Here is a 26,675-nt window from a genome sequence, read left to right as displayed (position 1 = left end):
ACCCAGGGTAGAGGAGGAGGAGTAGGAGGAGGGGCGCGGGGAGGGGGGGGGGGGTATTGGGAAAAATATATATGAACGATTTGTTGTTATAGTTTATGTTGCTTTAATACAAATGTACAATCTTCTTTTATAAAAGTAAATATATGTTTAAATCGTCTCCCGCCTTCAGCCCGATGCCTGGGGATTAGGCCAAGGGCGGGACACGACTGACATTACAGGCTAAAGAAAAAATAACTCCTTTTGGTGGAGTTTCAATTGTGGCGTTAGTATCACTTTGAAATGGAGTGATAACGCCCAGTCAGAACTAAGCGAGTTGTGTTATCTCTCTTGGTCTACTTTAAATAATAGTCAGTTTTTTGGAGTTACTAAAAACTCACGAAAATCTGTAAATTTCAATTGGAATTGGGAGTTATTCGTTTGGGATCACGCGGTGGTTACGTTCGTCTCGGTGACGTCGCGATCAAGATGATGCGAAGTCAAGAAAAAATAACTGACTACAGAGAAACAATGTCCAGCACTGTAACAGAAGAAACAATAGAGTAATAGCTATAACTTCGTTATTTTAAGTAAAAGTGAGTGAATGATCTGATCTCACTACAATCTTGTGTCACGACCTTGAACAGTCTTAGGAAAGTCTTCAAAAGCTACTTTTTAAATGAGTAAGTAAGAAGAGAACGCGAGAACAGGCCACATCCATAAGAGACCTAAGAGATTGGCTGCTATTATAAGATGATATTATTATCTCAACATGTTTCAGTTAAACCTTTTTCACAGAGGTAACGAAAGAGTCGAATGGATCGAGTGTACTGTATGGCCAGCCATCCATCAGAAGAAGCCATCTCCTACCAGGTCATTCCTTAAGGAGTGATCTTCTGAGATCTATCGTTTATCACTTCGCATGCGGATCTTAACTGAAGAGGGCAGGACAAGTGCGAAACTCAGCTGGTGAATCGTCATGTTCCTTCGCCAGGAATAACCTCTTCCATGGATAACACCTCATTCACGGTCTGACAAGAGCAAACTAGCTCTGAATTATCCGCAGATAAGTTATTGTTCACGTTGCCTTCGCTATAAAGGCTTTCGTCTTCCATGACTTCTGCCGTTTTTAAAACGTCTACTAACCTCGATTCCCATGTGGATATGTCCGTGGCCTTTGTAAAGTCAATATAGCTTCTATTTAATAATGTGGACGGAATCTCTACGTCGTCAAATTTAAATAAAATTAAGCAGTCATCATGCTCGTTCATGAGTCTGTGCTCAGCTTGATCCAATTCATAAATACAGGGATTACTCGTGACAAAATTTTTGGAGACCAGTGCAATGATCTTGAAGCTGTTGTACACACTGTTTACAATGTTTTTGGTAATCACCTCGCCGGGTACCCAGTCTTTCCAGTGTATGCAGTACTTAAAGTAGTGTCTCTCAAGTGTTGGAATGAGGATGTTTTTTACAAAGTCTTCACAATCACTCGTGTTGAAGATAATAAATGCGTGATATTTATAACCTGTGGACAAAGAAGAAAAAACGTTACGAACTATTTTGTTACCTAAAAATGTATAGCCAAGGCCATCTATCCTTGAAAGCCATACTTTAACCCTATTCAGACAGGGGGGGGGGGGGGGGGGCTTTTGAGGCCCGCGCTGACTTTTAAGATTAAATCAAACGCTCCCAAACTTTCTGAGTTTTCCTAAAATTTATCTGGCAACAATTTGGTAGGGTTGGATGATGTGTCATGAACTTGACATCACCATGGCAACGGCATTTTGACAGGCATGTTTTCCCAAATTTGTAATTTTGCGTGTTTCTGTCAATAAAAATCAACTTAAATGGAATTATTTTTACATATTTATGGGTTTAAAGCACATTTTTATTGATTTTGCGTACTTTGCAATAATTTTGGGTGGTTTTCGGGCATTTTGGAAAAAGTTTGAAATCCAAGATGGCGGATCCAAGATGGCGGCTGTTTTGACATCATGATGTAATTGTCACGTGATGTGACGTCACCATCTCACGTGACATATACCAAAAGAAAGATTTTCGGACATACAATACATCCTATAAGTTTCATTGTGATTGCTTAAATATTCTGGAAGTTAGATAGGGGGGCTTCCGAAGCCCCCCCCCGGTCTGAGAAGGTCCAAAAAAGCCCGGTCTGAATAGGGTTAAGAGTCGGCGCCTAGTGAGGGGACGAGGGGGGGGGGGGGGGGCAAAAGGGTTCGGCAAAACACAGTACATGTACACCTCAGCTGGCTATTTTTAAAAGGGACTTGAATCGTCACTGTCTTTCCGGAAATATTAATGGCAGCCTTAACTCTGCACCCTAGCCCCAGTCTTCGCTTGACGGGGCCTGCTGCGGCCCCCTTATTTTTAAATTTTCTGGATCCACTCTTGAAGTCTGGAAGACGGTTTTTCTCTGAGAAACTGTCATCTCATAAAAAAATAGAGTACGCATTACAGACAGGTAATAAAACAAGACAACATTGAAATGTATAAAGCATTTAATGAAGCGACTCAGGGGCACCTGTGCCGCTTATATCGGCTGGCAAGAAACATTTTACTTACGTCTCTGTGTGACCACTGGAATCGGTGCTGATGGTTTTCTACAACGAAAAGCCACCAGTACAGCTATCACTAAAACAAATAAGCCTCCCACAGAAGCGAACACAGTGGTTATAACATCAGATTTTACTGGAGCTGTAAAGAAAAACATAAAATAACAAACAGGTCTTAGTATTGTAATTATTGTTTGAAAGAAAAGTTCTTTTTTATCAAATCAAACGGCCGGCTGAAATTGGCCAAATTTTCACTAATTTGGGTATCACTCCACAGCTAACAATTTTCAAGCCGCATCCCCCACTTCAACGATGTCAATGTTGTCGCAGGGGGGGGGGGGGGGGAGAGCCGGGGATAAACTATTTTTTAGCTGCTTGCATACACTAAGTGTGTTGGAGGGTAATAAATTAATCAAGTAAGTAACTATATTGAGTTTATGAGGCGTATGGGACGGAAAAACTCTCAGCCCCGATCACACCGACGATAAGAGTCGAACAGTCAGCAAGAATGTGAAAGGTCATGGGTTGCAGTCCTCTTGGGGACTCAGAATTTTTTTTTTGTCCCAACTACACTAACAGTGTTATTCCTCTCATACAAATACATCGCTGGGTCGGGCGTTCGACTGAGTGTTAGTGGTATTATTAATATATGCTATTCTAAAGGCACAAGGTTACTTACTTGTTGGTGATGCTGCTGCAACTGTAGGTGGCACTAAGGGAACAGAAGTTGGTATATATCAGTAAAAGCTAGTCCAAACTGAAAAGTTAGCTACATTTTTTTCTCCTAAACTTTTATTTACTATTCAAACTCTACTAAACGAAATTCTTTGTCAGTCATATTAGTGGGAAAAAAATGGTGGACTGATTCGAAAACTGACTCCTTACGCATCAAAGATCTATATTGGGGTACAAAGGAGTTGGAGATGTAAAAACAAGCTTTTTTCATTCTACCATATAAACGTGTCCCGGTGAAAAGGTCCACAGCACCACGGAGGATAAACGTGATAAGTGGGTTAAATTGAGAATTGGGCTTAGTGGAAAAATTGAACCTCCGAAGGGGTGGGGTGGCCGGGGGGAAGAAAAAGAGGAGAGGAGCAATGTAGAGCTTTGAAAGTATAAATCTAACTGTTAACAGTTAGGCAGTGTCAAATCTTTATGCATCTTTTAGTGTATTGCGAATCCTGGCTGTATATATATATATATATATATATATATATATATATATATATATATATATATATATATATATATATATATATATATATATTTTGATCACACGAAACAGCGTTGTCGCAATAAAACGATGAATTGAAATCTTCCTACTTTTGACCATTATTATATATATATATATATATATATATATATATATATATATATATATGCAGAATAATATGGATTTACCAAACGATGACTAATAATATATAATATATTTGCTGTCGCAAGTGTATAATATATATATTTAGAAACGCAACAACTTTTCAACGACACATTACAGTCACGGGGTTTTTTTTTCTCTTTTTTTTCTTTTTTTGATATTTTTTTTGCTAAAAAGAAAATATGATGTGACTTACGTTTCACTGTTGTGTTGTGTTTTATTGTTGTTGTTGCTGTTGTTGTTTTTGGTGTTGTTGTTTTTGTTGTTGTTGTTTTTGCTGTTGCTGTTGTCGAAATAATATCCATGTCTCTGACTGTTAACCTCCGGAAGGGATATGCAGTGACCTGGTCATACAAAAAGAAGTTTACAGTCCACAGTGAGTTATTTTTCCTTCAATTCAAATCCGATGAAACCACTGAAATCATTTACAACAAACCGGAGAAAGTCAGTAAATAAATAAAAGGGTCGTGATGTTAGGAAATCACTCGATATTATTTGCACCCTTTATAATTTCCTGTTGTTGCGATCAAGGTGAAAATAAAAGATTGACAAGATATAAAATGAGAATAAAAACCCATAATTTTCGAAATAAAAGCTAAGAAGTAAATCTATGTGTGACTTACACTGACGGATATCGATTGTGGATATTTCCATCCATGCGAGGAATCCACGATGAAGGATGTTTGGTACTAAAATAATAGTAATACAACTGCACTTTAGTTTGTCATTCTGACATAAAATAATGATTGTTTTAATCAACTATCTATAGCCGCACCAAAAGATGATGACTATAGAGGGGATCGAGTATCTTAAACCTCTGAATGCCAATTCAGTTTTACAATGCTTATTTGAGAAATATGAGGTTCGTAATCAGTAATATGCATAAAAACCCTATTTGATATGTTGTATTATTAAAAAATAGATTGGTTTACAGGCAATGGTATATGAGCTCATATACCATTTCAAAACAGTTAAATGCAAACTGGCAGATGATTAACCTTTTAGTTCCCAGCCCAAAAATTAAAATTTTCCGGACTGATTACCAAATAGTTCTTTCAATGTTGATAGCTTTGTCAATCTGATGGAAGAGTCCGACCTCTATTTAGCGGCCACCCTCCATTGAGCGGCCACTTTCCAAAGTCCCGATTTATTTGTCTGTAAACTACTGTATTTGATACCTTTATTCAACGGCCACCTCAATTAAGCGGCTGCGGCCACCTTTTTGCTGTCGCAAGTGTATTATTTATATGGTTTTTTACCTCCATTAAACGGCTAGCAAATTATCTTTCCAAGTGAAATGGTGACAGTTGATATTTAACAATTATTCCATGAGCCCGCGTTGGATACGAGGTGGTAAATAGCCAACGAGGCGCGAAGCGCCGAGTTGGCTATAACAACTCGTATCCAACAAAGGCGAATGGAATAATTGTTTTATTAAATTCTTCTCAAGTTTAAATCGACTGGACATTTCATTTTGATGTAAACGAAGTGATAGTACGAGGAGGCGCGAAAATTTCTGGCGCAGTGTTCACTTCTTGAGTTGAATGAAACATACGAGGAAAGCGAGCGAGACAGTTTTCTTCCAAAGATTTTCCTCGAACAATCTCCTCTAAAGTCGTCTAAATATCCTGGAAATTGTGACAACAGTTAAGATTTACGAGGAGATCCGAAGCAAAAGCTTTTCTGGAAACTACAAGTCTTGTGCAAGTCGAACGAAGCAAGTGTTTACATTGTACTTCTTTACCGCATCACGGCTGTCATCAAGACTGCCATATTAACTTATTTGAAGCGAAATTGAGCTCGAAGTGGAACAGGTTTATTGAAGTATAAAAGGACAAAACCAAGATTGAAAGGTAACAAACGTTACTGAAGTGTTGAGCCTAGTTTTATGACGTACACTGAATGAAACTGTGTCAGTTTGCCATTCTTTCGTAAATTATTTGCTGCTTTTCTACTTTTATATTCACTCGCTCTTGTTGTGTGTTTAAAAGTATTATTAATTAAACTTTTCGCATCTATCCTTTTGTTTTGCGTAGTTAAATTCACTATGGCATGCTGTGGTTTTTGTAGGCACCGCTAATTATGTCTTGTTCATAAAGCTCGCCAAATTTCAATTTGCTGTTTAAAACCTTTTTTCTTTGATGGAACTGTCGCTTCCCGCAGAAAATTTTACGGTAGGGGGCACTTGCCGCACTCATTTCCCATATAAGGTCAAACATAGGTATACGAGCTGATAACCGGGATTCAGTAAACCAATCAGAACGCTAGAAATGCAATATCCGAGGTTGAGAATTTAATAAAAGGTGATAACTGATAGCATACTAACTGTTGATGCAAAAAGGCCCAAGAAACTTGTCTACGATGTTTTGCATATTTTTCTGTACATTATCAACCCGAAGAAATTCTGTACATTGCAACTACGTGCCCTCTGCATGGACTGGAAATGCACTTGATGTTTAGTTACAATGAATTTGGATTTATCTTCATAAATGTTCACTTTTTAAAAGCATTTTGCTTTATAGAGCCAAAAATTTATTTTGCTGCCATTGCTATCCAATTTATGTTGTCAAAGTCGCGAGGGAAGCTGCGCTTAATAGAGGTCGGACTGTACTTGTAGTCAAAAATTTCCTCTAATTTAGTACTTTATATCTCTACGCTCGTCACACGTCTTCTCGATATCGCAATGGCAAATTGGATGTTGATCAACAGCAAGGGGGTAATGGACCCCTGTTCGTCCAGCATCCACAGAAAAATGTAGAAAAATTCTTAGCAATAAATACATTATGTTATTTTTCTATTGTGTTACAGGTATAAATTTACCTTTGGGACCTTGAAACATTTCGCTATTCCATACCCTTTTTCTGAGACGCTTCCAAAAAATATGGAAAGGAAGTAGCCTTTCCAAGTGACCGTTGAATCTGCAAGACAACCACAGCAGAGCAGTTACGGTACGCTGTGCCGCTGGTTTATGGATAAACTAGGGAAATCTCCTTTCCTTGGGTTGTTGCGTGATTCTGTTTTCAGTTGGCAATATCTCCAGAACAGAAGGAACATCAGATAAATTAGGAACGAAGGTTGGTGAGGGATGTTAATCTAATCTATGTGACTGTGATTTGAAAGGAGCCGTCATGATATTTTCTCAGTTTTCTAATGTATAAAGTAACTTTTAAGTGGAAGAAAACCGAAGTGATTATTTCTAGGGTAAAAAATACAGCATCATCATCATCATCATCATCATCATCATCATTATCATCATCATCATCAACAAAAGCAACAAAGAATTAATGATAACCAAAAATAAAGAAAGGTGTTTAGAATAAAAGACTAAACTTAAGAAGGATTTCGAAACGATAAAATTGGCCATTTTTTTTTTTCAAAGTGCACCATCCGTGTCTTTTTAGGGTGGCCTATTGGAAGTGCCATGACAATGTGTGTTGAGCTTCTAATTATAACACATGCTTTTAACTAAATGTGACTATACTTGTTAGCGGCGTCCATGAAATATTTGCGAACCAATCTCCGTTACGTCTTTGAAGAAAACGTCCTTCGACGTTCGATGGATTCCATTCAAGGTCGCCATATTCCATTTCATTCAGTGAACAATCTAAAGGAAAGCACATTTTTGTATTAAAATAAGTTATTTGTATTCGATATGATATTTTTTTGTTCGCCAAAATCAGGTAATAGTTCATGTAAGCAAATATCGCACAGCTCAGCATGTAACTTTTGCCTTCATGTTAGCAAATATACGCATAGCTCAGCATGTAGGTTTTGCCTTTTTGCTTTATTTAATTAAGTTTTATTGAAGGGTTTCGAGTTGGATAATGGTGAATAGAGTCAGTATAAATGACCGAGTTTGTTCTAACTACATGTATTAAAGCATGGCGTTATATTTGCAAATAGCGTAAATGTCATGATTGGTTAACTAGAGATAATGTTAGTAATTTAAAAAAGAATCCTAATGCTCACTTGATTTTGCTGCTGTAGTTGGAGGAAGACCTAAAACAGTAAAGCAGTGCATCAGTTCAAGTATCGGTCATTGCCTTGTACAGTACAATCGTTTACCAAAACATACTACGATAGTGTAAAATTAATGCATCGAGAATGTAATATTAATTTTTATAGTTTAACAAAAATCGAGTACAAGAATAATTTTAATCATATAGCGTTATTTTCTAACATTTTTAAAGACTAAAGATGTAAGTAATTATACGTGATAACAACAACAATTTCTTATCGGAGCCTGAGAAAATGGATTTCAAAGTTCACAAGATTCATGTAAACTATAGGAAAAATCTCGTGTAGCTTTTTTGTAAAATCGTCTTTTAAGCGATTCATTGGAACTTGTTTTCTATGTTTGGTGTTGTTAGAAATGATTTCTTTTGATAAGATGTTGACAGTAACACGAGTAACACAAGGCTGCAATAAGATGTAAATAATTTTGGTACATGATTTTGTCCAATTAATACTCGAAGGCCAAACGGATTCCGTCCTAAACTCTAAATAATTAGTTCAAAAGTACTGTTAAGGTCGATCGACGAGATTATCAATGAGTAAAATAGCCACGGAAATATCGTGCTTCTTCTTTCATTTTACGAAATCTCTTTCAGATTCAGGTATGATATTAAAGCCCCAATTACTAGCTGCATTATGTTGTTGTTGTTGTTAAGAATGTCAGTATCTAAAGTATTTGCATCTCACCTGTTGTCAGGTTTACTGTAGATGACGGAACGGCTGTGAGAACAAAAGGTAAACAACTGAGTTGATCAAGACAATGACCCAGTAAATGCCCTTCAATCAATCAATCAATCAATCAATCAATCAATCAATCAATCAATCAATCAATCAATATGTGAATCAATCAATCAAAGTCATACGTGGACGAGGTTGCCCTCGCATGTCAGAGCCAGAGGCTCACGTATAAAACTCATGACAATGATAATTTTTAAGTAAAAATACAAGAATCCAAAAGAGTCGAAAGCAAATGATGACCTAATATAAAATGTATTAAGCGTATGAGCTTCACTATCAATATATGAATAAAGCCGCTTTTTTGCTTTACCAAACATCGCCCATATTTTGGCTATTTAAAAAACTGTTTAACATGAGCCATTACAACATGTTATACTCAGAATGACCAGCAACAATAATACAAACGTTTACTGTTTTACAGTCATGTTATAGGTCTGAAGTGTTTGTTCTGTAACTTACCTGTTGTCTGGACCTCAGTAGGTTGGGGAGCGGCTGTGACATTAAAGAAAAAAATTAAAAACACTGTCAAAGCGACCATGGTAGCGACAAAATGTAAGATTCGCGGAGTGCCAATAACGATTTTTAATGCCAAACGAAACCACATCGAAAGTTTGTGAACCAAGCAATGAAAAACACGTTTTACAATCTACAAGTGTTCAAATGTTAAACATCAAGTGTCATAAATGCCTGTCTACATAGGTGGTTTTATACAATAGTTAGTTGTCGGTAACTAAAATAAATCGACAACTATTAGTGCTTGTCACAGCGTTTCCAATCAGATTCAGACGCCTTTGAGAATAGCCCAGGTACCGATCCCTGACGCAGACCAAAAGGATCGCGGCCTCTGGGAACGCGATGGGCCAAAGTTATCATAAAATTTTTTTGTTTTGGATATCATAGCATGTCTTGGCGTTTAAACCGCTGGAAAGAAGCACTAATTATGAGTTAGTTATCATCGACAGCTACATTAAACTAGTTTGTGAGAAAGATGTCGAACTAATGATATTAAATAACGCAACTTACGGGTAGGTGGATCATATGGTTGTATGGATGAGATATCTTCTTTTGTTGAATAAGGAAAAGCGAGAACCTTCAAGAAATGTAAAATAAACGTTTTAAAACAGAATCAGAATACAGCTTATGTTAAAATTAATTAATTACGCAAAAAAAGCCATAAGAAAGAGAGTAGTACGTGTCACTACTCACCTTTAGGAAAATTGGATCAGGGTACTTGTATTGATGTGAAGAAATATTAATGTTCAGAAAAGTTCGATTCTGAAAAATAAAAATGTCACGAGCATTAACTACGAGCGTCTTTTAATAGAAATATTTTATAGGTAACCTATAAAACACTCTTCAATCTTGGAAACGTTTGCAGAAAAACCAAAAATGGCCATAGCCCGTGGTAACGACGTCACCATAAAAAAACAGTCGAACTCAGTAAAACGTGATAAACCCAAGTTACCTAATAACTTAATCGTTTACCTCCAAACTCTGCTATAATTTATAATTATTTTTCTAAATGAATATTATTATAGATCAAATCAATATGGTAGAACCCCGGTAACTCGAACTCGGATAACTCGAACAACCCCGCTAACTCGAACTTAATTTCGTTTCCCTTGATCAAAATTTGGGTCAAATTTACCCCGATAACTCGAATTCCGGTTCTTGCAACTCGCCACGGTTGCCCATTGATTAGAGCAACAAAACAGACCACGTATTTGACAGCCTTTTTCCACTCTTATCCTAAGAATTTATGATCGGGTTAGAGTTTTTGACGAGATAAGTTTAATTTGCACTTGCTGTGTACTGAAGTGCTGAAAATAGTAAACTATCAATTATTAACTTGGCAAATTAAATATTCAATCTACCCCGATAAATGAAACCTCGGTAACTCGAACGGTTTTTCGTTTCCCTTCAGAGTTCGAGTTACCGGGGTTCTACTGTACTTCTATAATTAAAACACAAAGCCAAAGCCGTTTGTTACGTTAAATAAAATTTTCTTCGCAAGTATTCTACTCTGTTTTTTATTTTTCAGTTAATCTTACTTTTGGGTGCGCAGAACAAATTGTTTCGAGTGGGAATTCAGGTGTATTATCCGGTTTGTAAGTCATAACTACAAGTCGAATCAGAATACCAGTCCAGTTTCCACTAGAATCTGCAAGAGATTACAAAATAGAATTTGATTAATTTTAAACTAGGAAATTTAATTCTTCATGTGGCTGGGTTTTTATTGTTCTTACTTTAAAGTTATAGGAAGCCTAAACGTCGGCTAAGAAAGTTTTCCACAACGATTGATGTAACTCCCTTTTTTATTGCGGTTTTCAGTGAAATGCGAACACTGAAATTCAATCCTCAATCAACGGTTTACCCTTTTTGCTGCCGTCAATCACCTTAACAGACCTCTCAGGAAACAGGAGCTCACTTCAACCGGGTCAAAAGGTCACATCCGTCAGCTGTGATTGGTAGATTTCGATCCATTTTGTTTGTTTCCGTTTTTCATGGTTCGTTGGATGTCGTCATAATTATGATTGACGGCAGCGAAAAACGCAATCGTTAGTTGGATTTTGATTATCAGAGTTCGCATTTCACTGAAAACCGCAATAAGATTAGTGTACAATACAGAGATGAACATTCCAAATGTAAGAACTTTTGCTTTGTTGCAAGCGATGTTAGTCACGAAGCTACTCGGATTATTATAACTGAACTTTTATACATTGAGCAAATATTCACTGTACTTAGCTCTCCCTTTCAGTAAATGTTTAAATGTTACTGGCCAAATGTCACGAATATTCTCATCTACGATAAACTAACTTTTAGATGAGTTGAACACTATACGCGGCAACAAAGCTGTTTTGTTACTAGAAGGTCCGCCGTAAAGTCAACTTATACTATTTAGACAAACTTCCAAGCTATAGAATTTATCGAAATCCTCAATTGAGCAGAACTTTGCAATTAGTTAAGTATCAATAATTTTGAGCTTCCAAGAGCATAACAATTAGAGCAAACATTTTATGGAAAGATAATTTATTGAATTTAAAATGTAACTGAAAATTGATAAAACTTGAAAAGCCAGTTTGGAAAGGTACGTTTTTAAATCCCATTTCAAAATGTCAGTGGAAACACAAGATCTCAGTTCGATTGGGATCGTGTTCCATAGTCTCGGCGGCGCCACAGCAAACCCTATCTCTCCAAATGCCTTTATCTAGATTAAAGGTACAGCTAGTTTTGATGTACCAAGACGCTACTCTAGTTGAGAGCTTTGTAGATCAGTTAGAGATTTTATAAATTATAAACCGTACTATCCATTTCCAGAATTTGTCACTCACTATAACAAATATGGATTTTAAGTACTTACCGTTTATTGGAGTCCAAGAGACGTTCACATACCAGTGGCTGGTGTTTTCATATTTTCCAAAAGTTACGTTGACCTCGCTTGGAGTCCAGTCCACGGTCTGGTCTGGTGACGAGTCTCTGCAGTCTAAAATACATTAATCAAAGTTAACTACATTCAAGTCCGAAAATACTTTTGAGAGCGCTTTTTTAGTGACCCAAATACGCGCCCTAAAGAAATAAAGCTAAGCCAAACCGTAGTCGATTTGATTTATGCTGAAAAAGGTTCTTTTTACCTTTTTAGTTTACAATCTCTCTTATCGCTTATTATACAAGACAACGAAAGAAAACTCTAAGTTTCGTCACGACAAAATATTGTCAACCAACGTAGAAAAGCACAATCCATACCAGATTTAAGCCAACATCTCAACTCGAAACATGTCAAAACATGGTTCACGTAAACTGCGGCTTATCCACATTAAAGTAATAAATGTTACTTCCGCTTAGTCGTGGTTACAGAGTCCTTTGTGTAAACCTATTATTTTTATGCAATAAACCAGGTCTTTGTTTACAAAGTAGCCCTAATACTTTTATCAGTATTTTCGGGTCGGGTAGCAGCTCTCGTAAAGCCTTGCACTAAATGGCTTGCTACCCATCGATTGAACAATACAACAAACAACAGAAACAATGCCCCTAGCCACAAAATCAATGGCAACTGCTACACTACAGGACCAGTGGAAGAACAAGCTTACAAGAGCTGCTGCACTACTGGTATTTTCACCTTACCAGGAACAGGTTTAAGTGCTTTACGTATCCGCTGTTTGAAGACTTTTGCAGTTAAATCTTGTTGATCTGTCACTGAAAAAAGGAAATATAACAGTAAGCCTCAACATCTAATTATTCCTTACAGTGTCAGTACATTGTCAACTAGACAGGAAATGAGAATATCAAAAAATCGTCAACTGATAGATCGTCAAATCATCAAAATTGACATAAGTAAAAAGGAATATATGGCAAAATATAAAAGAGTTCAGGATAAGTAATAAGCTGTGAATGGGCTAATGGGATGATTAGTTCAATGAGATGAAGGTGGAAAACTGGCATAGGGAACTGTTTTAAACCGCACGATTCCTTTGTGTATATATGATCTTAATTTTTCTCTATGACAACGTACATGTAGGTGTACTCAAATCACGGAGATAATGGACAAGTGCTAAAAATGACGAAAGAAATATTTGGCAAACAGTGAGAATATAACGTGATGTTTCAAGCTTAGAAGTAAGAAGGTTGTTATATCTATTTTAATACCTATATTTGACACCATATGAAGTGGATTTTCTCAGATCTAGAGAGGCATTATCTATTTTTAAACTCTCTGAATATAAACGTTCAAAAGACTCCAGAATGCTGGAGTGCTGAAACATGACATGACATGGCACATTCTTTTTAAATAAATAATGATTGGTGGATATTACCTTTGGTCATCTTGTTAATGCAGCGGTGATAGCATGTGAATCTCGATACCTGTAGGCAGAGGAGAGAAAAAATTAATTTGCTGATGTCAATACCATCCATACTTTTGCTACATTTACCACTGTCAGCAAATGACTTCACAACAAATATACTTAGCAGAGTTATAGTTTGGAAGACTGGCAGAAGTGCATAGGTCTCGACAGTTTAGCACAACAAAGACAATCACGCTAAACAAAATAAGTACAACAAAACGCATAATAACATTTAACAAATACTGAAGTCCGTTCACTCATTTATGTATTGGTCTCGTGGTCTTGTTTGCTCATAATGTTGTCAAAACACGTTGTACCCGGTAATTTGTTTGTCGGTTATGGTTCGCTTTAACCGCTGAATATACTCAAAAAAGTTTTTTTAACCGTTAGTTAAATTGGTTTTTTTGGTGGTACGATGCTAAATCTTACCTCTAAACTTTGCTAGAAAAGCACTTCTTTCAAACTAAAGCAAGATTTTGAGGAAACATTCCATTTAAAAAGGAACAATATTTTACTCTGGTGCATGCGCATAAGCCAAAATTTGATTTTGGATTTTTTTTTGCTGAACCGTACCGATTTCTTTATCTTGCTCCTTTTTCTGTCGTTTTGTCTCTAGCCTTCTTATTCTCGCTAAATTCTACTCTGTACATCCTTTCTGCTGGCCGGAAAAGTTTTGGTCTTAATTATTGCATGGTAGACCCTGGAAAGGAGACTTTGATCAAGTACAGGTGTATTGGCCTGTTTCAGCTCCGTAAGAATGCAGTTGATATTCAAAATGGACAGTCGTGTAGAAAGATCTATTCGATCTGTATTAGTTGAGTATCACAAGAATCCGCTGACGTGCAAATTGATGACGTCACAAGTGGTTGAATGACTGCTCCTCCAATTCCCGTAAAAAGCCTGGATTTAGCAACACAAGTAGGGTAAATAACCAAGGAAACCGCAATCTATTACAATGCTGCAATTATGTGAGTTCAAAAGTGTTTTAAAAATGAAAATGTGTAAAAATGTAAAAGATCTAAATGTCACACAACTTCCAAATTGTCCAACAAAAATCATTGCCCATGACGACTTTTCAATGTTCTACACATTCAAAATGAGGAGTAAATTTAAGGACTATAAAATTAATTGCTCCTGTACCTGCTGTATTTTTATTATATTTAAGGATTATAAGGATGCAACCATTTTAAGCTTCTCGAATTTTGAAACTAGACTCTCTTTTGCCTTTCTGTTATTATTTTAATAAATTAAAATTGCTGCAAAATATATGTAAGACTTAGTTTTGTTAAAATATTCTGTTGGTTTTAGTTGCAATTATTATGCAGAAATAAATGCACATGAAACAGAAAACAATAGTTAAATTGAATTGACAGCAACTTAATTGTTTCCTTTTCCGAGATAATTGTTTCCGTTTCCGAGAAACTAGAATGATCTTTGCATAAATTAAAAAAAAACTCAAGGAAGTTTTAAGTAGATAGTGGAAAAGAAAAAGATGGAGCTATGTTGTAAAACTTGTTTCAAACAACTAAAGTAATAACACATTTCAGTTTCTTTGAGTAAGCATTTCGGCTGAACAAAAGAAAAACAGCGATTTCCAAGTAAACAAATTCTGCGAATGTGGTATGTTAATAGCTTCCTTTTCCGAGAAACTAGAACTGCGTTTGCATAGTAATTAAAGCATTATCAATCATTTTAAGGAAATGGAGGGCAAAATATGCCAGAAAATCGGACAGCTTGTTTTTATTTGTACCGTTGTGGGCTGGTTTCCACTTAATATCGGTTTGTGCAACATTTATAAAACGCTTTTGTGACAGTTACCACCACTACTTTATTTAAATGATAGTACGTGACAATTCAACCATGACAAGTTGTGTTGTTCACAGTTAAATTATGCACACTTGTTAGACAGGTCAGAGTCGCATTTTTGACATGTTCTCACGAGCATCTTGCCACAAAAACCCCAAATAAACTTTGTAATCAAAGCCAGTGATACAAACTGGTTCATTTGATAGGCTTGTTAGGATTGTTCAACCAATATAGACAGGTGTATAGTAAAGAAACAAAAATTCAGTTTGAAGGACGACAGCGAAATTTTATATTCCACTCAGCCTTTGACCGCAAGAGAACAATTTTTACCAGAAATGTCTTAAAACGTCACGAAAATCATTTGACGTATACGCTTTTCCCAGAGTTTTATAGGATAGGAGAATTACAGAATGAAAAGATTCTGTAGATACAGATATTCATTTAATTGGTGTTAATATATGGAACGAGCTTTGGTTTCGCGTCGGGTAGAATCTTATATTTTCATCATGTATTAGCTTGTATTGCCTAGAGTAATGCTTATAATGACGCGTAGAAGTTTCTTTTTGGTAACGACAATAATTCGATGAATTGCTTCCTTTTTTGAAACGTAATCTGCTGATGGACTCGGAAATGACAGTACATTCAAACAAACCAAGGAATGCGAAGGAAGTGTGTGTCCGTCTGCAGCTTTTCGCAAGAACTGCGATAATATATTTCTTTTATTTAATATGTGCTAGTTGCTAAAGTTTATTTAGCGGAAATCCTAAGCTACCGGAGAATGCCTTTAGAACGGGTCAGCCGCTTTTAGCCGGTGCCTCTTTCAAACTTTTAACGAACAGTGTTGATCTAAAAGATATTCTTAACCAAATGAAGACGACTGTGCGAAAGATCGAGCAATATGCATCACAAAAAGTGCACAATCGCGAGTATCAACAGTTCTTTTGTTTCTAAATATCTTTAAACTTTCAAGTTAAACCAGTATATTATGTCCAAAGTGGACACCAACGCGTACGGACAAGGCGGAAAAGGTCGATACATTGTAGTTAAAACATAACAGAAAACTGGTCCAGTCCAAGCCATGCACATTGCACAATACGAAGGATCATTTCTTTTTAAATAACTTTTGTTCAACTCGAAGTAACATGAAATGCTTTGTGCTTCAGTTGTCTTCGGGCAGAAATAACAAATCGCGTGTCCTTGCAAAGTTGGCTGTTCTGCAAGTTGCAGTCGGACATAGCGTGACTTGCCAACTGAAAGAAGGTTTTAAGTAGCATCTTTGTCTGAGTATTATATACAGAAGGCGGCTCGTTCGCTCTGTATCACGCGAATATACGTTCGATTATTTTGATTTTCGACGTCATAATAAACGCAGGTTCCTTTTTCCGCATAAACATATTTAATGATATTTACAACATGATCACGTTTTCGCCTTAACTAATAATTGTTTTGAGAGATTCCAGGAAAGCTGACGGTGCAATTCCAATAATAATTATAATAAAAAAGTAAGAGTTTTCAACATAAAGACTGAGACACAATCGCTCGGTGTTGATGTGTAAGACTGCAAACTGAATTCACTTTAAATAAAGCCCGGGTATGAGCGTATTTGACCTGCTTACCGAATACCAATTGTAATCTTATTATTGCTCGATGTTACACTGGTTTACGTTACTGTATTTCAGTTTTAGTCGAGTCAAGATTCGCTAGTGGAATATTGAATACTATGGGTTCCCAAGTAAAGCTTTTAACGCAATCTTTTGTACAAAATAATAAAATCGAGTAAATACTACAATTCGTTATGTCCGCTCCCGCCAGTATAATCGATTGTAGTATCTCCTTGATCGCCCTCGAATTATTCAGTTTCACCAGTTAAATATGCTGTGTGAGCTTACCTGTCGGTTTCTACTGTGTTTCTGTTTTCGCCGACGCAGTTCGATGACTGTTTCGCTAAACTTTGGACCTCTTAAGTTATTCCGCAAAATCATAGCTTTTCTCAGCTTGATAAATATCAATCTAAAACTGCTTTTTAGTGACACGTATTGAGTGCAGTGCGTGAATCTAACCTACCAATCTATATGTGAAGCCTACCTTTGTGTTAGATCTTTTTTCTGCGCGGAGACGGCATCTCCGAAGGCAAAGTGATTCCGCAGGGGTTGATGGCGAAATAAGTTGCTCTGATTCCTCAATCAACGCACTGGCAATGACGAACACTGCAACTAGAACAATCCTGCTTACATGTAAACCGCTGCGGTTCGCAAGTATTGGCATGTCAGAAGGCTTCGGCTGCAATAAAAATGGTAACTCCAGCGCTATAAATCTTGAGCATTTTGTGTCGTCGGGCACGTACTTAAAAGAAAAGACCTCTTTGCTTCATAGCGTTCTTGATTATACTTGATGCAAATTTAGACGACGAGATGTGTTTGTTCAGTCAGACGGCGCAAATTTATACGGCGATCATTTGCAGCGTCTGTTACGCATCAGTGATGCATCTCTTTTGAAAAACAGTCACGTCCGATCAGATTAGTTTAGCCATTCTGCATCCACGAGCAAATTTTTACAAAACAGTCGGAGTGCATCTCATGACTGCTTGAGTATTAACTACTGTCTGATTTTCCTTTTTGTCCTTCTTAAATACTATGATGTCAGAGATATATCAGGAAGAATATATTTGTGAACGTAAACAGAAAAGCTTCCTGAATGGTGCAACCGCTGTCACGGTGATACAAATGATATCCCAAGAGCACGTACGGGGGTTTACGCGGGAAAAACTCGCACTCTCAGTGATCACTAGGAGCCAGCATGTAGTGCAAGCTAAAAAAACACGTACGTGTGAAAATAAGGTGATACCATGATCACTCTAAACTAGCATACTCAGTACTACAACAAAAGATCAGACTAAGATAGCGTGACAGGTGTCTCAATCACGGCAAGACGAGTCACGCTAAAAGCAAATTTCAAAGCAATTCGTGCGTTTTAAAACCAGTTTCCAAGGATTCAAAGTAAATTATGCAGATATTATCTTTCTTACAAGAAGTAAAGTTTACTATTAGTTAACATTAGTAGAAACTCAGTCGTGTCATATTGAAAATCCGAAAATCTGTAAGAACACGATCGCGCGCACGCGCATTGCTCTTTACAGGGACACTTTTTTGGATGGATTTGAGCTTATAAGTACCTGCATGCAATTGTAGGTTTTGGTCTGCAATCCTTTAGAGTTTTTTTTAGACAATTACACTTCTCGCCCTTGTTTTCACTGAGCGATAGTCAACGAGGCCGTGCCTCTTTGAGTACTGGAGGACGCTGAAAAACTCGGGCTCCTAGTCTAATTGTTAATTCTGCTTGTTTACAGAGCATATCTAGGCTAAGATACAAGAAGTAAATGTCTACAGCCAGGATGAAATCGATTTATTTATTTAATAAGCAATTGGTCTTTGTAAAATTACGTATGGCCTCATAAAATATGCTGCAAGCATATCTGATTTAAACTTCATACAATGATCTTTGGACACTAAACATCTGAACTGCATAAAAATAAAAAAATAAAAATTTTAGCACAAGGTCTGAAAAAAATTGTAAGCGAAGCTTTCGACTGTATCGCACATTCTGCATCAGCGCTGAAAGTCGAAAGCTTCGCTTGCGAATTTTTTCAGACCTTGTGACGAATTATTTTTCGTATATTTACAACCAAGGTCAAGATGAACGTACATAGTCATACGGTATAAAAATGTTATAAAAATGTGACAGGAGACTTTTAAATTAGCAACGACAGCTACCAGCCTCTGAAAGTAATGGGATATTCCTCGCTCAGTTTCATATCAAATAGCAGTCGTCTGCTCAAAGTAAACACTAAACGTTTTATAACATAGCCAGCAGAGTCGCGCAATCGAATTCAGTATACAAAAGCGTGCACCATAATCCATGCAATAGTGCACTGCTGATAGCATGAGCAAATCGCTTCGCCAGGAAATTCTGTTTCTCTCGCAAGTTCTGACGTTCATTTCCACCGGCTTTTAGCTGTGCGCTATCGAGTTATTATGGTGCACTTGCAATTGGGAAGTTTGGATAGCACTCAAGAAGCTAGAGTTGCCCTCGGCTATCGCCTAGCTCAACCAACTTTTACGCTTCTTTCGTGCTCTCTTAACTTCCCGCATGCACCATAACGTAGTCCGTAGTGCACGCTAAAGCAAGAACCAATTGTAGGTCAACGAGCAAAGCTGACTTGTTCTCCTGACTATGGATATGGAGCGAGGGGTGTCTCTGGTGTTATTCCTCCTAATGCTGTTGATATTTGATGTGACGCTTCTGGGTCTGGAATGATGATGAGCAGTATTCAAAGTGACTTCTCCTAAAATAGCCCTATCGACAGTCTTTGTTTTAAATATAGTTCTTTTACCAATATAGATACGTATGTTACCTTCTAGACATTTTTTGAAATATTTAGGGCCCTACATGTGAAGTTATATTTTATATTCTAACATATTTGTCCAAAAAATGTTTTAAAACTTGTAACTTTTGATACAATTTTTTTAAAAAAACGATCCAGGTCTTTTCTACAATGTTTAAAAAAGGCAAATGATTGAAGCCAACCTATGTGCAGATTCTCCGCGGTCAGTGTAGCAAAATAAAACCGTCCAGGAAACCAATCTGAAAATCCCATGTCATAATGGACCAGTTTTTACGGTCACACTCAGGTTTCTTCATTTGCTCGTAATGTTGCTGGCAGACAAGTCTTTAGACATCAAGTTTACAACACTGTTTCTTGTTCCATATTAATGATCATTATGTTATTTTTTGTTGCAATGGTTGTTATGTCACCTTCGTTTTTTGCACTTTTTCCATTGCTTATGAAAGCAAAATGATTAATGTTTGTGTTGTTGCAAAGAATCTGCTTAACTGCAACGTCTTGATTAATGGAATAATCTTGAACATTGAGAAACCTTAACAGTTTGCTTTCCCATAAAGGCCTTTCTAGTGAGTTAGAATAATCGATAAAGTTTCTTTTTCTAAGTTCTCGAGGAAGCTTACGGCAATCTTCCTTGTCGATTCTTATAATAATCAGGCTGTCGTCCTTTTTGTTTAGAAGTCGATACTTTGCAATGTTGAGCTCGTAGCTACAGTAATTACTCTTCAAAAAGTGGCTTGATAACACTGCTATGATTTTGTGGCTGTTGTAGACACTTTCGGCCATGCTCTCCGTAAAAGGCTTTCCAGGTGCGAAGTCTCTGTAGTGAATGCAACATTTTAAATGATGCTTCTCTTCAAGAAAAGGAAGGAGCTTGCCGTTCACCCAATGGGAATCCTCTTGGTTGTATATTATGAAGGCATGATATTTGAATTCTGCATGGAAATGAAAAAAAAAAAAGCAAAGCTGAAAGATAAGACGGATTGCAAACAACAGACTTTAAAAAATGACCAATTTTTTTCAACAAAGGTAGGCCGTCCATATAAATGCAAATAGGTATTAGCAAACAGGGTCTAGTCATCGAATAGGAAGATAGATTTTAGACGCGGCGAGTGGTTACTAACCTGGGGGCGAAGGAATACTTTTTCTCCAAAACCGAGTGTATTTGAGTAAGCCGGTTAACAGAACTAGTATTACGAGGATTCCAAATGACGTAAACACATAAACAAGCGTGTTTTTAAGACCTAAAAAAACAAACAAAAAATGTTTTAAATAATGTATTCCCCTGTCAATAGTAATCAGCTTCTTATCTCGGTATACTCACCCGGGGGGGGGGGGGGGCTACTCAAAAAAGTTTTGTTCGGGGAGGCTCCGCCCCGAGGTCCAACCCCTTACCCTTCGGCACCCCTTTCGCATACCTTTTATACTTATTTTAGGAGCCGTCACCTGCCAATTATATTCTTCAAAAGTTCATTATCCATTACCACCATTTCACCAAAATTGATTTGAAAGGAAATCAGAAAAAATATAAAAAAGAGAAAACGCTCTTTACTTCTGGTTGACGTAAGATTGGAGTCAACCCAAACCTTCCCAATTCTTATAGGTTTTAAATTCAAGACATTTTGCATACAATAATAAGAAGAAATCACTAGTTGAAAGTACTTGTCTCTATTAAGCTAATCGTATGCTTGTTACAGGAACAAGCAGTACTTCATAAGTAAACCAGTGAGCAGGGCAGTGCTACCAGAATTCCAATCGACGTGGAAAGATAAGTAATAGTGTGATGAGAACCTTGAAAAAGACGAATATTTTTTGGTTTGCGTTTAATTCAGTTGCATTTTTTTGCTTTTATGGCATGACTTGGAACTATCTAAGCAGAAGAAGGTTTTGACTTGCAAAGTTTAAACAAATTCTACTTACTTGACTCTTTGTGCGTACTCTTAAGGACATCTGTGACTACGAATAAATAACAATAATGGTCATTAGTAAATAAGGTAGAAAACACCTTCCATGTTAGGTAAACCCAAACTCCAGTTTCTTGTATCAAGTTATCGTTTTTTAGTGTTTTAAGGATACAAAATTTTACCTCGAAGGCTTAATAGTAGAACAGTTATAATTAGCATTGTCCACTGCATGAGTACGAGGCCGCTTATTATTCAGCAAATGGTCCTGTAGATTTAAGGGTGATGTAACCTTACAGTTATATAAGGTACCTCATTTACACAGCGGCTCTTACTGATGTTGGGATCACAACAAATTTTGTTCTTGGAGTTGAAGAGGCATCTGAAGCAATGAGCAACGCACAACTCCGCATTATAATAATCTCGCTCAGCTCCTGTCTTACGGGTTTCACGGGCAATCTCGTTTGACCCAAAATTTCGTTAGCACGAATACACAAACAGATTTTGTCCGAAACCGTACATACGACGCGTCTGTTTAAAAAAATGTGTAACTTTTTAAAATAGAAAACGATATTTAGATCAGGGTCTGCGACTTCTTAACGGAATTGCTCTAAGTTCTACTTTGCGGCTTTTCAGAACAATGCACAAGATTAAGAGAACTTTATGTGCATTCTTGGAGACCGCGGCGACCCAACATTCAGCAAAGGGTGTTTCCATATATTTTCAAAAGCTTTCTGCTTCTGCAGGAGTCGAGAATTTAAATTCGTTAAGCAATGTTAAGAACATGTATCAGCTGCACGTAACGCAACATAACGCAAGTTTTGTACCTGTACAACTTGAATTGTTGCATTCTGCTTTCTGAGTGTTATTTCTTCGATGAGGGCAGTCCTTAACATTGCTGCATTCTACCGTCTGGTTGTTACTTCCCAAGTGAGAGCAATCCTTATGATAAGGACCCGGAGGGGGATTTGTACAAGAACGGTTTCGGAAGCGAACTCCATCACCACAAGTTGCAGAACATCGAGTCCAAGGACTCCACTTCGAATAACCACCATTCTCTCCCAGAGCTAAAAAAATCAACAAAATCTTAGAGCTAAAACTAATTGATCAGTAACTACGTATTAATAAACGAAGGTGCATGACCAACATGACAACTTACGCTCAGTGCTGTACAGTTCCACCCTTAGACAGTTCCATCCCTCGTTATCAGTTGGATTGAAGCGGAAGTACCGTGCAGATACGGGCACTGGTAACTTGTGTTGGTCAGTTGTGTTGCCTCTACCTTGTCTTTGAAATTCCTTTTAGAAAAATAATATACGTACCCAATTATAATAAAGACAAGTTCCCAGAAAACATCGATGCAGTATTCCTTAATAGACTTACTGCTAGCGATGTTTGGCATAACGATTCCACTGTTTTGCTTCTGTTTCAATAAAATTGAACTCAAACAGTCATTCCAATTCTGATCGTAGTATGCGCTGCAAATTGAGGGGGTTTTGGTGGGTATATTGATAAAGGGGTTATCTCTGAAACGTCTGACTGTTTTTACAGCATTCTAAGGTACTCCAGATATTCACTACGCGACAGAATTTCTTTCTTTATTGACATATTTTCAGGTACGCTTATTCCAACCAAAATTGATGTTAGCCACTATACACCTTCTTACCATTTCTGTGCCATTTGCATCACTATATGTTGCCCAAGTGTTTCCATCGGATGAGTAAGACAGCTTGAAGGCTGTGGTCCACTCGTTAGCATTGATGTCACCCTGAGTAGCAGCACCGCAAACTTTAATCGTTTTCCCAAGATCGACCTGTATCCAGTCGTCGTACCTTGTAGATTCTTTTGCACACCAGCCATCACCCCTGGTACCGTTGAGTCGACCGTAAGCGGGTTGGTATCCATCGTCATAATAGGAAGACGCTGTCAGTCGATCATCAGGTATTTTGAATTCGTCAGAAATTCCTACAGGGTTTGCGAAGCAATTATCTGCTAGACCTGTAGGTTAAAGTAGTTTCGTTAAGTCTGTTATTTGCCTCACGCGAAGTCAGGAAAACGATAAAAAGAGTTGGTTTTATGGTCTGTTTGGAAAGAAAAGTATGTTGTCCAATTTCCGAACGGTACCGGTATCCGGCCAAAGAAACTCCAACTCAAAATTTTTTCATTGGGATTATTAGTCTTTGCCGATTGAAGTAATCAGTAAACAATCAGAACATTCCAACCACATATTGGTGGTTTTGTCAGGCTTTTTACTCAGACGAGACTAGAGGACGGGCAAATTTTATTCTCTCTGGGGAGTTTTGGCGCAGTGGTGAGGGCGGCCGCCTCCCACCCAATGTGGCCCGGGTTCGATTTCGACCAGGTGCCATAAATTATGTGGTTTAAGTTTGTTTTTTTGCTTCTCGCCTTGCTCCAAGGGTTTTGTCTTAGGGTTCTCCGGTTTTCCTCCCTCCTGAAAAAAACGACATTTCCAGATTCCAACGCGATCTGGATAGAAGACCTACATGATAACCAGCTGGAGCTAATGTGGCATCCTCTCTAAACATTGTAATTTAATTTAATTTAGTTTAATTTAATTCAAAAATAAGTTGCACTGGCATCTAAATAAAATGTAGCATATTTCATCCTATGCCCTTGTGTTCATATAAATACTAGATAGTAAGTTATACTTCTTTTGCGTAAAATATTTAAATATAAGTTTGTCTGTTACTTGTTATAATTTGATAAGTATCCTTGACGTACTTGGTGGCATTATATTTCCCTTCATACGCAAAAGATCAAGGTGATATTTTACACTCAATAAAAATGCAGTTTTTCATCACACTCCAAGAGGAATAACTGAAACAATAATATAGGCCGGCCTTTCTAGCTGAGATTATACTTTTGCATTTTCTCCTTTTGTAAATTGCAGTAAAACTCGGTTTTTCGAATTGGGAAAACGTTTTGCAAATTGATAGATGTAATTGTGACTATATAAGGGATTAAATTCTCGTGAGCACTCTTCTTTTTGCTGGAAAGAAGGGCTTCTGAGAGGGGCATTTTAAAATAGTTATTACACGACTTAGACGGCTGGCCGGACCAGTAACTTAAACCATCCAAGCAGAGTGCTTATTGCCGGTCCAGTGTTTTCTAAGTATTTAACTGATCGTTGTAATAAATCTCTTATTAACCAAGCTCGCCTTGGACCGTACTGGGAGACCTCGTTGCACTTGATTCATGATGTCGAGACATTCTCCCATGACGCCTTCCGCGTTTTGTTAGTAAGAGGTATATGTGACCTGAACGTTAGCAAAACGCTTCAACCTAATTTTGGCGCAAGCAATGTTGGAATTTTAACCAACACACATCTGCATGTAACTTTGTTCATTTGCATTTTCCGTGTTTTTATCTTAATTTATCAGGGAATAACGAAATATGAACTGATGTCTTTTCTTAAATAAACAGTTTGAATGCAGCCTTCAATAAGTCGATCAATCAGTGACCTGTTTGGTTGTTCGTTGTGGCTCTCCTGTCAATAATTTAGCGGTAATGTGGTAGAAAGCAGAAAACGCCGTGTTTTTCTTTATCAGAGGAAATTGCATGAATTGATCTATTCATCTTGTAAAGCTATCGTATAACCTAAAATTTTCTTCTTTGCAGCAGAGCTAAAACCTCGTCGCTACGCCGTTTTGGTTTATTGTTTGAGAATCGATACCGCGACACGTTCGCTTTTTTTTGAAATTCCTTCATTTATCCGTATAGTTTTATGTTCATTTTGTGCGCATTTGTCTATAGAATATTTTTGTACGTGTGTTCTGTCTGTTGTAAAAGCGTTTCCTTTTTCCCTTGCGTGGTAGTTGTCATAAAAATTTGCATAGCTCATATTTGCTCGTAGTTATAAGTTACCGTCGAATTTCTCCTTAAAAACACCCTCATAATACTTTCACTTCAATATTAAGGACACAGCACTTGGTCGCAGAAAACAAGAATTTATACAGTCTCTGCAGCTATAATAGACACCTCCATCGTCCAATAGACACCTCGGGCAGTCTATTTCTCTTTGGTGTCTGTATTATATGTTTGACTGTACATGACTCAGTTTATCGTTCGATATTTGATCATAAGTAGCTGTAAGTTTCCGGCATTGCAGGTTGTTTTCCCTTCCAAAAGTTTAAACAACAGGACAGCTTAGTGTTCTCTGCTCGAAGAACTAGCATTTCCGTAAAATTTAAAGTGCCAAAACCCCATAAGAAATTTTAAGCTATTTCTGATGCGCCAAGTAAATCCACCGACTCGTATACTCACTCTAAAAATGTTCTGCGGTAAAAAACTACTAGTACTTTACTCACCACTCCGCACTGAATGTTGCAGCATTAAAAGCACTCCCACCACTGTGTTCATCATTACTTAAGTTTTACGTAAAAAAAACTGCAGTGTTTTTCTAACGTGATGTTTTCCTCCTACAATGCTTGACAAAGGTAGCCATTGACATCAATTAGATATGCAGAAGTATGCATAAATATTGTATTATACGTGCAGTAGAGGAACATCTGTTAGAAAAGTGAAGCGGAGGAGTCATGGAGACGTCACGCTAGCGAAGACAGGAAGAAGAAAGAGGGCTTCCTGTCTTCCTTAAATTGAATTTGTTAAGAAGAAAAGCTAAACAAGCTTATATCAAGGGCTTTGAAAAAAAAAAAAAGAGAGATTAAAAACATCGTACGCATGCCTGTACTTCGCTGGCTCCGTCTGATTTTGTTTCTTGGAGTAGAAAATTTATATATCGAAAGCGCTGTGGCGAGAGCACTCGCCTCCAACCAATGTGGCCCGGGTTCAATTCCCGGCCAGGCGTCATATGTGGGTTGAGTTTGTTGTTGGTTTTCCTCCTTGCTGCGAGGGTTTTTCTCCGGGTTCTCCTGTTTTCTTTCCTTCGTAAAAACCAACACTACTAAATTCCAATTCGAACTAGAATCAGTGGGATCGGAAGAGCCACAATGTGGAAGTTGCCACTTTAAATCCCCATGTTCTTATTTCTTTTTTCCCCTGGCTTTTCTATTATACCTTCAAAAAAAA

The 26,675-nt window shown here is 37.4% G+C and overlaps 2 protein-coding genes across 2 annotated transcripts in view; both read right to left on the bottom strand.

The window, feature by feature from the left end:
• Nucleotides 1–79: 79 nt before the first annotated feature.
• LOC144633255 (uncharacterized) lies at nt 80–17,962 on the bottom strand. The gene is made up of 17 exons (XM_078492095.1): nt 17,412–17,962; nt 13,491–13,539; nt 12,802–12,873; nt 12,041–12,163; nt 10,731–10,840; nt 9,886–9,954; nt 9,703–9,769; nt 9,139–9,171; nt 8,629–8,661; nt 7,897–7,926; nt 7,409–7,531; nt 6,748–6,845; nt 4,551–4,616; nt 4,124–4,271; nt 3,232–3,264; nt 2,563–2,694; nt 80–1,504 (listed from the first exon to the last, which is right to left on the bottom strand). Exons 1-17 carry the CDS (start codon nt 17,589–17,591, stop codon nt 954–956), a joined length of 1,917 nt encoding a protein of 638 aa, XP_078348221.1. The 5' UTR covers nt 17,592–17,962; the 3' UTR covers nt 80–953.
• An 833-nt stretch (nt 17,963–18,795) lies between these two features.
• LOC144633238 (uncharacterized) overlaps nt 18,796–26,675 on the bottom strand; it is a 66,324-nt gene continuing 58,444 nt past the window's right edge. Inside the window, exon 17 of the mRNA XM_078492071.1 lies at nt 18,796–20,660. Coding sequence (XP_078348197.1) covers nt 20,068–20,660 — 593 coding nt within the window. The 3' untranslated portion in view covers nt 18,796–20,067. The remainder of the gene's footprint in view (nt 20,661–26,675) is intronic.

The sequence above is a fragment of the Oculina patagonica genome, chromosome 12 (assembly GCF_052425735.1).
Source record: "Oculina patagonica isolate OP01 chromosome 12, crgOcupat, whole genome shotgun sequence".
Classification (NCBI taxonomy): Eukaryota; Metazoa; Cnidaria; class Anthozoa; order Scleractinia; family Oculinidae; genus Oculina; species Oculina patagonica.
This window is presented reverse-complemented; position numbering and strand designations above follow the sequence as displayed.

Bases quoted from the DNA above. Each gene is read 5' to 3' on its own strand.
- LOC144633255 (XM_078492095.1), bottom strand. From the start codon at position 17,591: ATGCCAATACTTGCGAACCGCAGCGGTTTACATGTAAGCAGGATTGTT. The intron at 9,172-9,702 runs GTAAGTTGCGTT...TTAATGTCACAG, and splicing joins ACCATATGATCCACCTACCC to CCGCTCCCCAACCTACTGAG. The intron at 6,846-7,408 runs GTATAGTCACAT...GTTGTCTTGCAG, and splicing joins TTCATGGACGCCGCTAACAA to ATTCAACGGTCACTTGGAAA.